General features: G+C 30.2%; 1 protein-coding gene across 1 annotated transcript in view; it reads right to left on the reverse strand.

Moving 5' to 3' along the window:
* LOC107445401 (uncharacterized) overlaps window positions 1-15,330 on the reverse strand; it is a 223,121-nt gene that overhangs the window by 33,636 nt on the left and 174,155 nt on the right. The window contains exons 13-15 of the mRNA XM_087149754.1: window positions 10,351-10,391; window positions 8,447-9,438; window positions 6,880-6,984 (exon numbers count right to left, since the gene is read on the reverse strand). Of these exons, the coding sequence (XP_087005880.1) occupies window positions 6,880-6,984; window positions 8,447-9,438; window positions 10,351-10,391 (1,138 nt within the window). The remainder of the gene's footprint in view (window positions 1-6,879; window positions 6,985-8,446; window positions 9,439-10,350; window positions 10,392-15,330) is intronic.

Raw genomic sequence — 15,330 nt, forward strand, 5'->3', positions numbered from 1 at the left:
CTTTGTTTACCAGTTTTATCTTTTTACCCTGGTAGATACTGTTTTATGCTGTCACGTATTTGTGACAGTCAGCGCGAAAGGGTTAATCGAGTCTTCTAGGCAAGAAAGTTTGAAGATGAAAAAAAGTGCTTGAAAAATAAAATGTAGATTGTATAGTAATTCTAATGCACATTCACAAGGTTTTCTGTAATTTACGATATTTCTTTTTTCTATAACTCAAGGAATTGCTGAATGTTTAGTGGAATTTTAAAGACATTGAAATATGTGATGTTTATGAATAAGATATTAAAATAATATGTTGCATATTGTATGATTCGTTGTTTATAAAATCGCTTCATTCTGCTAGATATTTAGGTTACATGGTTTTCTTTGGATAAAGATGATTAGCAAATTGCATCCTCGTGTTTCGATGCATTCTGAAACTTACGTTCGCAAATTCACCATACAATGTCGCACAGCATATTCTTCAATTACGATAAGCTACATTTACCACCAAATACTGCTACTATGATTATTTATGTTTTCTTATATATATCTGATACTCTCCTTTTAAACAGAGCTAGTAAGATCCTTAAGATACTGAAAAACTTAAAAGATAAAATATTTAATTTCATTAACTCAAAATTTTAATTTTTAAGTTTAATATAACTTTTACAATATTGATGCTCTTACGTTTTTAAAGACCACATGAATCCTGTTAAATATTAAAATGCATATGTTTACTTTAACGAGTGTAAAATCCTTATCAAAATAATGATCAAGACCCAAATGTAAAACCGTATAATTGGCGATACAAACTCAACTGACTTCGAAACGTATGAAGAGGGAAGTAAAAGTCGACATGCTTTGAGCTTTCAAATATAATCGCCCATTCTCAAGACTTGTCAGGCTTGAATAAGTTGTGACTTTCATTATTGGTCGCTCAAAACATGTCTACTTTTATTATCATCCATTATTTTTTTAAATCAATGAAATTTTTATACTTTCGATTCAGTTTCTTGGGATTATCCATTTAGTTACACAACATATTAAATTATTTCACTCGATATTAAAATAAGTTTTGAAAAGGTATTTTTTCTATATATCGATGCCAAAGTTTATTCTACATATATTTTAGGGTATACTTTCGGAGTATTTTGATCGAGTTTATTTTTACACCCTTATTTGCTTAAATTATTAAATAATTTGCTTAAAATAAATTATTCAAGCTACATGATTTAATGCATTTATATTATAATAGTAAACGGGGCTTCCATCGCATATTCTTAACCTTAATACCGCTATCATTAAATAAATGGAATAAGCTTAGATAAATAATAAAAGCTAATTTTTTCCTCGTTTTAATTTCAAAGGAATAATATGTTTCGATCAAACAGATTTCATTCTGGAAATAGCGAAATTATTGAGTAGGTCCCTTGGAGCAATATCACTCTTATCCTCTTTTGACGAAATATGGGAAAAATTAGTTTTCACAGTTTCTGTAAAAAGTATGTTCGCCTTCTTGCCACGTTTTTTTATTTATTTTTATTAAAATGAGTTCGGAAATTGCGTATTTCTTATAGCATTTTTTTTAAAATCAGATGACTCTAAAATTGGCACGGCTTCGGAATCTTCTTACAAATTTCAATTTTTAGTATTTCCTGCTTAACGAAATTAGGCATTTTCCTGATAACAAATTATACTACAATAATATCTTGGGAATCGTGCTAAGGTAAAAAATTAAACAAAATAGTTTAGTATATTATCAGGAAAAAAATCTACTTGGTATCATAAAGAAAGAGTAAAATATATAATGAAATAATAAGTGAATCACTCGTGGTCAGATAATTAAAAATTTAATTTCACAACTAAGATGTTAGAACGACATTTAAGATACTGAGATATTTTAAGACACTTAAAAATTTTGGCTACGAATTCGACAGCTTTTTATGTTCGGTATCTTTGTAGTGACTTAAAATACATCAACGCTATTTTAGATAATCTATGTTGAAGTCACGAGAAACAAAAGAAAGACAATCAATAATTTATACTCTTTTTTCAAAAAAAAAAAATAGTATGCTTAGTATATAATCAGCTGTTTTGCATTAAATAATTTTAAGCAGCGGAATGTTTTTAATTTTTTTACAAGATTTTATTCTTAGCTAGCAGACAATAATTCTTTTCAAGAAAACTTGACTATAATTTAGAAAGGAACTTTACTTTAAAGAAAACCTAAATTAAAGAACTGAAAAAATTGATTAGTATATTAATGAAGAAATAATAAACGTAAAAGGGTAAAAAATAAGATTCTTAAAAATGTCAAAATTTACTTAAATAATAGGTAAAATAGTTCTGCGAAACACTTGTGAAACACTTCCGAAAATTTCTTTTAAGATTAAGACGATATAGGGTAAACCAACCAGTGATGGAACACACCCCAGTGAAGGAACATTTCATAGATATTTTTTAGAAATAAGATTTTAAACGTTTTAATTTAGATTGATTGGTAACAGTAGCTTACTACCTAACAATAGGAAGTCATCTAACAATGCATTGAGTTACCTGGTCTTAGAGTCTTCTCTGGAAAAAGTTTTGAATTTGTTAGTATCTGGTCAACGCCTTGTTTCTTTGACACAATTATAAGGTCAGTGGTGGTAGTTATCCGTTTAAAGTACAATTAATTTCGTATAATAATGCTTTTTTTCTCATTGTGAAAAATAGAATTCAAAATAAGGTTATTGAAGTTACGTTGTATTTATTTCAAGCATCATAACATAAGCAAGTACTGACATTAGGGGGTGCTTATTAACTGGATTACCAAACGATGAAAAACCAATGAATAAACAAGTGTTCCTTTATTGGGATTTTTTATAGTTAATGAAAATAAAAGAAAAGTTTTAATTTTCCTGTACTTTTAGTCATATTATACATCAAAATTATGTTAAAAGTACAAAAAACAACTTCTAACCAGTGAAGGAACAGGCATGTTTCTTCACTGGGAATAGATTTCCCAGTGAATGAACAGTATGTGTGAAATATGATTTTACAAGGATAATTAGTAGTTCTGTGATATAGAGGACACCTTAAATTCAGTTAAATGTTGTATGAATAGTTCCTATAACAATTTCATTTCAAAATGCAAATTTAATTGCTAAATTTATTTAAAGAATTAGAATAATAATTTGTTAATTATTTATCGTTATAAATATAGTGATTAGTTATTACATCATACCTTAGACACCTTAATAAGCTATGTTCACTGACTAAATATAATAATAAAAGCTTGAATAGAAAATTTCTTTGCAGGCCTTTGTGCTAATAATTAGCTAAGTTATTATCTTATTGCGGTCTTTAACGTCCAGACAGGAACTGGTAGGAAAAATCCATTTAAAGACAATCATCCAGGTGAAAAATGGGTGAAGTTTTTTTTAAGGCGACATCCACCGATAACTCAGTGCAATGCGAAAATAATTTCAAAAGGCAAAACTTCCCTTAGAGAATAATATTCGAAATACTGGTTTTAAGAACTTTAGATGAAGTAGCCCTGGCATCCTTTTGGAAAGTGATTGCATTTACAATGCGAACGAAACAAGAGTTGAATACTGCCCTTAAACGGGAAAAATCCTTGGCTCTAAAAATTATAAGGATTTATATTCTTAAGTACCTAGGAAAGAAAAAGTACCTCGATTGGTAGTTTTTCCCTACTGAAGAATTCTTTGAGATATTACAGAATCAGTCCCTGCTATATATTTCATTGGAAAAAGCGATTCATGAAATGAAACAATGACCGCAGCAACATTTTACAAATATATTGCAAATGTTTCCACCCACGCCTAATTAAAAATGCTATCAAATTCCCTATTTTGCTCGTTTTGGATAGGTACAAATCTCATATTAATTTGAAACTGAGCAAGTTATGTTCCTCAAAACAAATTTTCTAGTTTAGTTATCTAACCAATTCAGGGAAATCTCCCGTTAGTTCTTAAAAGAATTGTAAAGCAATATGTCGAGAAAATTTTACATCCATTTTTAAATAAGATTTTGAGGCATCAACTGATGAAGTTAAAATGTTTTTATGAAATGCGATATTTTTCCATTCGATGTAAAAAACGTTGACTTTAACAAATGCATGCAAAACAGACACCAAGAGTTAATGAGCAAGACAACTTATCAACAAAATACATGCTTCGAGAGTTACGATGCACTATTTCTTCAGAAGCTTGAGAGGGAAATCTCACAAGTTATGTTGCAAATTTTTAAAGGAACATTGACGACAGAAAAGTTTAATCTCCCAGATATCCAATAGCCTGTGCTTTTCTCAATATTGAAGAATTTATTTCAAAAAGAACATTTGGTTAATCAAATTTTGGCACTGAAGCTGATACAACTAACATTGATAATGAAAGTATCTTGAAAACTGATTTTGATATAAGTCCTCTTGAGGCATTGTTAGTTGCAAAAACAATTGGTTCCATAAGTAAATGGTAAGTACTGCTGAAGACCCACTAGATATAAGTCAATGAGAGATGGATTTGACTCAAACTTCGAAACTCCTTTTTCTCATTTATTATCCAGTGAGGAATTCTAGAAATGGTATTGGAAAATCAAAAGAAATTTCGAAGATACATTTACATTGGCCAAAAATTTGGAAAAAAGAGGAGGGTTAAATCAAAAGAAATAAATTACTTTCTTCCATTAACTACAGAAAAAGAACGAAAATTTAAAGAGATTGAAAGAGCTGAAAAAAAAGTTAAAGCAGAAAATATGACGAAGAGAAAAAAAATACTTAAAAAGATTAAAAAATAGCTTAAAAAATGAAACCACCAAACCCACCAAAATAAACCACCAAAAATAATAAACCACCAAAAGAGTAAACAAAAAAGTGATCTAATTATAATTATAATAAAAGCATCATCGGATTACGCAATGATAAACATTCATAATTTAGAACGGACTATTAAACTGTGAGAAAAAAAATGAAAAACATTTTTTTTAAAAATTATGTATTCAAACATATTTTACTTTCCATTCCATGACGGAAAAAAAAGTAACATTTTCTGCGTTAACTGTGGTTATATGTTGTAATTCCGAGAAAAATCTTGTTTTTAGACATTTGTGTGGCCAATGGATTCCTAGCGAGCATCAAACATTTTCTAAATTAAATGTTCATTCACTGGAAAATTTAGTGTTTATTAACTGGTAAGAACTGTTCCTTCACTTGGTTATCTTACTACTTATTGGTTATCCTACTACTTATTATTTAAACCACCAAAAGCTTAAAACAATATTTTGTAAGTTATCTAATTTTTTTTTACATAATTTGTATTTAATAACAAATATGTCAACACTATCATTTAGCTAAAATTACAAATTTTGAAATTTTTATGATTTTTTCTTAAAGGCAAGCTAAGCTTAAGTGTTCTTTCATTCGTTAATTTACTCTATAAGATGCTGAGAAATTTGCGATGTTGTGAGAGATACTTAGAAAAGTTGACTACGTATTTTTATTAATATTTATAAAACATATATTCAAGAAATTGATAAACATATTATTCCAAATCTATGCATACGTATGTATATTATTGAAATTGTATCAGTTATTGTAAAACAAAATCAGAAAATAAAAAATAATCACATTAAATAAGCACAATCTGGTGTATAATCATATTCTATCAGAAGATCATATCATATCCTATTTTATAAAAATAGACATTCCTTGAATAAAGTGTTTTTTATTCAAAATGTTTTATTCAAATTTCTTTACTAAATTGCAAATAAATTATTAAGCGACTAAAAAGGAAACATTGTATTTTATAGTTAGAAATCAATAAAAATTAAAAGATTAGCAAACGATTATTAGCGAAAAAAATATGAATGAAATTTTACACTACGCGCGCGAAGTCAAGTTCCTCGCAAGTTTATCACATTTTAATATTAATCGCCCCATTTAATCATTTCTTTATTGTCGCCAAATTATTTTTTTAAAAATAATTAATTTTAATTTTTCTCAGCTTCTAATAAATAAAAACAGTTGAAACTTTAGATTTTTCAATTGAAAAATATGTAGATTAATATGGTATAAAAAAATTCATACCTTATAATTCAAAATTTTTTCATCCTCTCTTTAATTAAATAATAAAAAATAATTAATAATCATTAAAAATTATTTTTTTCATGAAATTATCTTTGGGTAAATGAGTTTTATGAGTGGGTGCAATTTTATTTAAATTGCTTTATTAGTTTTGAAAATATGACAAAAAACGTAAAAAGTTAAATTAACATTAAGGGGTACGAACTTTGGATCGCTCTCCTGACCAAACTATGGGGACCATTTTTCCCAGATTGCGGCTACCCCCTATATTTTGAAGGTTAAAAATCCAAATATGTGAAAAAAAATGTATGTTTATTCAGAGAAAGTGCGTTTTTGTGTCTGATTTCGTAACTTAATTAATAGTTAGCACTAATTAATTAGCATATTTGAAGTCACCCCCAGGAACCATTAAGATTGACACTTAGTTCGTGAAAATCCGATCATTACAACGAAAGTTATTCAGGGTGATTCGTTTTTTTTTTTTGCGGACTGTACAGGTTTAGAATTTTCTCCAGTGAAAAGTTTTCGGAACTTCAGTATTCAAAAAAGTATACAAAAACTAGACGTTAAGAACGAATCCAATGAGCGAGCAAAGCGAGCATCGGATTGCGAAGCAATCCGAAATGAACTGCGAAAGCAGTTCCGGGGGTTGGTGAGCGTCAGCGAGCAGGGGGCGAAGCCTCCTAGTATATATATATATAAATAAAAAGTAGATTAACCAAGCTTATTTAAGTACGGAAGCGCTTGCCAATAAAAACTATATACACGGAATGACAGTTAAAAGGTAACTTTAAGTAAGTGTTTCTTACTTGCTGAGAACATTGGGCTTCCAAAAAATGTATGAGGGCATCTTGTTGTTTGATTCTTTCTCTCAGATCAATGATTTCTAAAATAGTATTCTTCTCAGACTGAACCTAAAAATGTAATATAAACGATATATAATAATTTTAGAAAAAATGTATAATAATTTTAAAATAAGAAAATATTTCAGTCATAAGACTAAAATATTTCCACTCATAATTAAAATGCTGACACATCAATTCGTCGCGAGGACAATTTGTCGTGGGCTCTAACTGTACGGATTCCAGTCTTAGCTGATTGACTATCCAGATAATGCATTTACAATTGTTAGACTTTTTTTTAAAAAAATCTTCCCCTGAAATCTATGATCACAGATGCCTTGAATGAGAAAATGAGGCCTCTTAAGGTCTGGTTTCTTAGGACAAGCGCCTTATCTGGGCGTCAGCGGGACGTCAACGTCACGCTGACGCCAACAAAATACTGGTTTGTTAGCTCAAGGCCTGGTTTCTTAGAACTAACGCCTTATCTGGGCGTCAGCGGAAAGTTGACGTAGATCTGACGCAAAAAAAATACTTTTTTGTTAGCTCAGCATGAGCAGTCGGTCCAACGCAGACACTATCTCTCATTGCGCATGCGTTAATAACGTAAACAAATATTTATTTTGAATTTGTATTGATTTTGTTATTGTCGACCAGTGTTTTAGAGAACAAATAATCACTTTGTCCAAGAAAAAACACATTATAGCTGAGCTAAATGAAGAGTGCTATGTTTAATGAAGAAGCTATGTTTAATGTCAAAATCAAAATCTTGGCTGATTTCAATGTGCTGTTGGATGTTGTCCGCCATTGCTTCTGTGGTTAACGTCACGTTGTAATCCAACTGCAGTTGAGTTGGACGGCAATTGTAGTTCAAGATGAGCGTTCGATGACGTATACTATGAAACTCACAAGTGGACCAATCAGAGGTTAACGCTGATTTCCAGCTGACGCCGACGTTTAGGACGACAGGCTAAGAAACCAAGCCTTTAACATAACCTTAAAGTGGAGATTCCCAATATTTTGGTTACGAAATCCTAATTAATCGACTTTCTTTTAACGGATTCCTGACTTTATAAATAAAGTTTACTTTCAATTGTAAACATATACAGTGCAGTCATCAGTCACATTAATGCAACCACATGTTCAAAGACAGACTAACCACTTTCCGCCGAACGGATGGCTTCGCGACGAGCAGGAAGAGAGCCAATTAGGTTCTTGAAGATATTCACTGCGGATGTTGAGCCATACCGACTCCGGTACTTTGGTCACCTGCTCTAGGTTCCTTAGCTAGGTTATCCATTGTGTGATTAACCCGAGGGAAGTAGTCTACAGTTTCTCGATTGGTTTGGGACGAAAATTGAGAGCAGCTATTCTAAACTACAATTTTAAATTAAAACCCATGTTTTCTGTGAAAGTAACTTCTTGTGTAATAATTGGAACTCAGCTTATATGAAATATATTTAGGATGTGATAATTTTAATATGCATGTTAAGATTTAAATTCACAGAACAAGCAAATCATAAAAAAAAACACTCACTATAATAGAATTGACTTTATCTTTAATTCCAGAAACAATGCTTGCAATCATTTCTTTCACTTCCACTGGCAGTTCAGCAGTCTCTGAAAGCGTGGTTTGGCATTGCAAACTTTGCAAAGTAACTTTGCGCATGGCACTTGGCTTCCCCAGAGTGTCGTCCATGTCTTCTTCCTCATCAGTTGTGGACGGTGTCAGAGAATAGTTTGAAGACATTGGCGAGATATCTGGCGAAACTTCGTTACAATTTAAATCTGACCCAGTCATAAGAATACCAGGTACTTTCTCATGCGACGAAAACGGTTTCTCACGGTTAAAATTGGAGCTGAAAAGCATACCGTCTGACAACGTTTTCCTCCTACTTTTGACAGTTTTGGCGTTGACTTTAACAGTGGGCGGCGCTATAAGTTCACTTCGTGTCCAATTACTTACAGAAGGTTTAGAAAGCTGCCAACTTTTTCTACGACCAGAGTTACTATCTCTTATAGAACCACTTATTGTGCGGTTGTTATTTTGCAGTCCTAAGTTCTCTGGTTTTAACAGTACGTCACTTTTAGTGTCTTTATTCGTTTTGGGCTCTTCATTAATTTGTTGCACTTCAGAATGCTTTAATGTCGTCGCAGCGATTGCTTTTCTTTTCAAATGAACAAGATGATATATTTTATTCCACCATGAGTGTTTGCGCCGCACGCGGAAATGAGGCGCTTTGTTGCGTTTTTTAAACTTCGACGTAATTTGTTCAACTAAATTCTTAGTGTTTGGGTTGTCGTTTATGTTTATTTTATCCGTCGAATGACGTGGCTTCATTTCCACATGATTTAGCTGAATTAATGCACTTTGGTTCGTCTCTATTTTAGACGTTTCAATACTTGCACTTGAAATTTTATCAAGGAGATTGTTTCTATTTATTGAAACATTTGTAAATTTTTGAGTGTGAAAGTTCGTTACATCGTACTGGGTTTCTTTTTTGCGAAGAAGGTATGCTAAACTCATTCCTAAAATAAAAAAAAAGAAATATGGTATTGAGCAAAAGAAAGGTATATATAGTAACTAATACTTATTTTAACAATGCTAAAATATAGAGAATCTTTTGATTGTGATGACACGATAATGAGATTTGTTCGAAATTTCATGCTCCTGAGCAGGATGTAACATAAATTTTGGAAACGAAAAATTTTGAGTAAAAAGAAAAAGAATATTATAATATTTAGAATTAGCGTCTTTAGTTTCAATTTTATATCCGTTGTGGAACAGTCCTCTAATTTTTGGGTTCACGACTATCAATTTTTTCAATTACATTTTACTATCAAAGTTGTTTTTAGCATTTTTATCGGTTTTACTTACAGGGAAAAACTAACAAAATTAATAAGTTTTATTTACTGTGCAAAGCTGCAAATCTACAGAGTACATAAAATATTTAAAATATGGAGAAAACATTAAATAAATTAAAGATTAATGAAAAGAGAAGAAAAATTGCTAAAATAAAATTAAATATTTAAGAAAATACTAAAACAATATAAATTAAAAAGACGGAAAACAAAAAAATGAAAAGATATAATTGATTTATTAATTCTCTTTCTTTTTGTGATAGCATATAAAATCTGTTTCTCTGGCAGCTTACTTTCTCTTGATAGTAAAAATTCTTTTCTTGAAAGAAGAAAAAAATGCATATTTCAATTCTGCAATATTTAAAATAAGCAAAAGAAAATTGTTTTTTTTTTTTAAGCAATTTTGGTTTACAAACAGATCAGTCAGAGGGTTAAGCATGTGTACTGCCATCTATAATCAAAACAACAAATTAAACATATTGTTACAGCAGTGCCAATATTAGCTGCCGTATCCATATTTGGGTCACTTCTTTTACTAATGATACTAATCTTTAAGTGGAATATTAGTCTGACACTTACCCATTTTTCTTTGTCGTGTTTCATTTCTATTTTTGTTCGCACTGAAAAACAAAAGATATTTATTATTATTCATCAAAATGGAATCAGGTAAATTTAGCCTAATTTATTCTTTAGGTAAACTGATTATGTTTTAGGGCCTAAGTTTTTAACCTAATTTAGCCGAAGCGCTATTTAATGAGCATATTTTAAATCCGTACTTTGAAGAATTAAAATCGTATCTCAAAATTTGAATCATTGAAACATGAATTATTTAGTATGGTATCTTTATTATTCTTTGTACAAATAGAATTTATGATTTTTCTGATAACTCTGTGTTTTTCTTCCTTTTCAACGAATGTAGTGCTTTGCAACTATATATATATATATATATATATATATATATATATATATATATATATATATATATATATATAGCCAAAGCAGAATTTATCAATACAATATAACTGTTAGATTAATCGAACTTTTTTTTAAACGAATTTTTTATTTTACGTAAGTTTTTTACTTTTTCATTTTTTTCATTTTTAACTATTAAGTAGTTTTTTCGTTTTTTTGGGCATAGATGCATTAGAACGAGTCATTTTTGTCTCAGGATAATTATTTTTCATTTCGAAACGCTTCTGTTAGAAAGAAATGCATCATCGGAGAACTTTTATATGGATTTATATATATATATATATATATATATATATATATATATATATATATAGCACAATAAGGATAAAAGAGAGAAATAAACAAAGAAAATTAATAAGTTTCATTAACTGCGCATAAGCTGCAAGTATGTGGAACTCATAAAATAAGTTAAAATATTGAGAAAACAGGGAAAATTATAAATATTAATGACAAGAGAAGAAAAAAAAAGCATTTTTTTAAATTTATCCAAAAAAGAATTATTAAAAATCTGGAAAACAAAATGAAGAAAAGATATAATCACTTTATCAGCTCACACGATTATATCCGCAAAAAGAAGCGCTTTCTAATATTGTATCAATATAGCCCAAGCATATTATGTCAATACAATTGTGTGAGGAGCACTAAAAAAAATTGAAACGAAAATGGAACACAATAAGTAAAAAATAGATACGAAATAAAACATATAAGGCAAAAAATAGAAAATAAAATGTAAAGAAAATACAGAACAAAACAATAAAGGAAATCTATACAACAAGTAAAGAATTCAACTGAACTAACGCGTACCGGAATCTTTGAAGAATATTTTTGTAATAATATTACCAGATTACAAAATATGAAAACAGAAGCGTAAATAAAGTGATCTCCTAAGGCACATTCTTATTGCAATAGTGAAGCGCGTTTAATTTGTTAGTTACCTTGAGTTTGCCCGAAAATGGATGTGCGCAAGATAATATTATTATACTGGATAATTTAAAGCTTATAATGAATAAGAATGATATTTAATTATACAATTTTAATGAATTTAGGAAATTAACAGTTAATTAAAAAACAACTCATGATTTCCTCGTTTTGCACTGATTTTTAACAGACGAAAAATTATTATTAATGTTGAGGTTCTTAAAAATAGGCTCAAAGACCCCTAACACACGAAAATAGAAAACCGAACTAAAAACGGAAAGAAAAAGAAAGTAAATTAATAGTAGATAACATCAAGCGCTAAAACTGCATTAAATATGATCACTAAAACACAGCACAATAAAGATCAAAAGGATAAGAAGAAAAGAGAGAAAGAAAACGAAGAAAACTAATAAGTTTTATTAACTGAGGCATACGTATTAGCTTATATATATATAAATACATACACTAATTTCTATGAATTAACTAAAAGATATTTTAATGAAAATCACAACGCTTTCCCCTATTCATTCTGATTAATATGCATAAATAATAAAACATCCGATGAAATTTTAATAACATATTTTGATGCTAGCAAAAGGATTCTACAGTACATAACTTATTTGACACAGCTAAAATGCATGGTCAATCAAAATTCTGGACACGAGTCAGCGAAAGCCATAACAGAACGATTCGGGATTTGCCCTAAAGGGTTATGACGCAGCATATTTATTTCGTCATTATTGCCAGCTTCAAGAACTAAATATATTCGATAGTTTATGAGATAAACACTAACAAAAGAAAGGATTTTACTGAAGTTTCTCGAACGTTCTAAGAATTCAGATGATAATTTGGATATTTATAACCACGGGCTATTTCCCAGAAATGTGACATTTGTATCTTTATTTATTTTCCTTAAAAAGATTGTTTTCTTTTCAAAAAACAATAAAAGCATACCAGTTATAAAACATTAAAATCACATTTTCTTGTTTTCCTGCCCTATCATGAAACAAAGCATATGAGTACTTCATTTTAATCGAACTTACTTAGATGCGTCATAAATTTTGGTTTAAAATTTAGAACCGTTAAAAGTATTCGCGAAAGAAACTATCTTATTATTCAAGTTTAAAAACACCGTAATTTAGCACTTCATCGAGAGAACAAAAATAAAGAAGCAGATAATTGAATAATTTATTTTTCGCGATAATGAGATTTAAAAAAAATCCTGTATTTCTTTTTGCCTCAGTAACGCTAAATAGCTAAACTTTTTGTACATTTCTTTTTTTAATAGAAAAAACACTTCTTCCATACGTTTTATTGACTTTTTTAGAACTAAGTCTTATGGTTGCAATGTCCAATATATAAAAAAATTAGAATTTATCAGCTTAATTTCCTTGAGAAAAAAATAATGACGAGATGGTTTTTATACGCATCATTAGGGGAGTTTGCTGACACATAACAGCTAAAGCTTTAAATAAATTAAATTAAACAAAATAGATTTCTATTTAAATTTCTATTCAAGACAATATATATTACGAAAAATTAGCTTTTTGAAATTATAATAAAAAATAGTAAGCTAATTCTGCTGCCCGTTTATATTTTCGAGAAGTCTTTTGACATTTCGCAGATTATATAGGAAATGCATATGATTTATAATGTTTTTCCTGTTCATATTACCTTTATACGTTGTTACTATGCACACTACCTAGCTAATCTGCAGATTAAATAGAGCATTAAAATGAGGGATCAAGTGTTTTTCGCATTTTACTTAGATAGTATGCGCATTAATGGTTCCCGTATAGTTGTACCCTGCCCCTGGGGATTATATCAGGGGACTGGCCCTCCAGGTTGGGGGTTGGGCGTGGGGCCGACACCCCCACCCCGGAAAACCTTAACCCGTTAAGAAACCCAAAGAAAGAATAATCCGCAATATTCTAAAAGTCACAAATTGGATGTCTATGGCCAAGTGTAGAAGAGCCTGGAGTTCAACTTTGCGGAAGGCAAGGGCCGATCCTGGGCTGTCAAGCCAATGAAGAAGAAGAAGATAGTTAAAGTTCAAAAGTGTGCTTCGCTTATTCTATACACTAATTTGTTAATTGTTTGATTACATGAATTGACTTGATTCTTTAGAAATTGATAAATAAGCAAGGACATTATGTTAATTGCAGTGAGCAAAAAGTTGCTCCTGTTTCTGCAACAATCTTATTTTCACTTTAACGAATATCTAATGTGCAGATCGGAAGTAACGCACTGCAAATAGTAAAACTGCTGTAGTTGCTACTTTTTTGTAGTTTGTAGTATGCTACTCTTTTAAAAGATAGAGTTGTGAGTAGTGAGATACTTAAAAAAAAAAAAAAAGCAGTAGTTTGTAGCTATTTATGGCAACTACTTTTTACGTTATCTTAGAAAGGAAACAGAGTTCTAAAACAAAAATTTTTTCTAGTTTGATGTGTCTTCGTGGGTCGGACGCAGCAAATTTAAAATGCCTCTATGGCTAACAATAATCGAGTATTTAGAGACACGCATAATTAATATTTAAGCTAGCGAATAATATATAAGTTATCACTTGGATCACATTTTCGTATGTACACTCTTGAAACAGTGATGTTACTTCAAAGGAAGGAAAACATATTATCAATGTGCTTCATTTCTTAGAGGAAATAAAAGAGCATTAAACACTTCACGAAATTGAAAGTATTTGATAATATTCTAGCGTTTTCTTACATTAAATATTCACTGTCGCCAAGGGCATAAAAAGTTGAATTAAATGAACAAATTCGAAAAAGTGCTTTAGAATTACCAACTGGCTCATGCAAACATTAAAAAATATTTGTAAAAAATATTCCTAATGCTTAATATAAGTCAATTTTTTATTCAAAAGCATTTTGAGCTTAGGTGTAAATTAATTTCTCCAACAAAGTTCGGTTCCTTAAAGTAGTCACCAAAAGTGGTTTGCAGTCACTACATTTGAAAAAAGTAGTTACAGTTAACTACATTTGTAACAAAGTGGTTATAGTTGTAGTAAACTACAAAAATAATGCAGTTTTTCAGACTACTGGTGTCCAGGTAGTTTGCAAATTATCGAGGTAATATGAGAAAATTCTTTTTATATTTTAATCGATCATCCTCGTTCATTGGCACATTAGGTAGATAATCTATAGAATAACTGATTTCAATGCTTTAGTGATAACATTTATGATAAAACTATAGATGTTTTAAAATTGACACAATGTGAAATTTGTGCCATTTGTGCAATAAAATGTTGCCAAAGGAAAGAGACAGTGGTAATGCGAACAGTTGAGAGTTATTCAGTGAATAGAGATATTAAAGGGCACCGTGATTTCATTGCTGAGTGACAATTTGAGCATTATTGAGTCATTCTTTGGTTGTGTTATTTTATTTTATATTTTATAGCCGTCATTTAAACGCCACCCAATTTTGGGTTTACGATGTTCTAATTTTCAACTCCGTAGCCTTGTCATTTTGAACCCAATATAGAAGACAAAGGAACTCCTGGATCAAGTATTGGGAGAAAAAAAAATTTGCCTTCGTGGGGGACTTTTTGATGGAACTAACCAGCATTTGCGTTGCGTGGAGAAGAAAACCACGAACATACCCCACGGTTAGTCTGACAGCAAGGAAACTCTAACCCATGATTCGTCTACATTTGAG

This window comes from Parasteatoda tepidariorum, chromosome 8 (assembly GCF_982258835.1).
Source record: "Parasteatoda tepidariorum strain Cologne lab strain chromosome 8, Ptep-v5.0, whole genome shotgun sequence".
Lineage (NCBI taxonomy): Eukaryota > Metazoa > Arthropoda > Arachnida > Araneae > Theridiidae > Parasteatoda > Parasteatoda tepidariorum.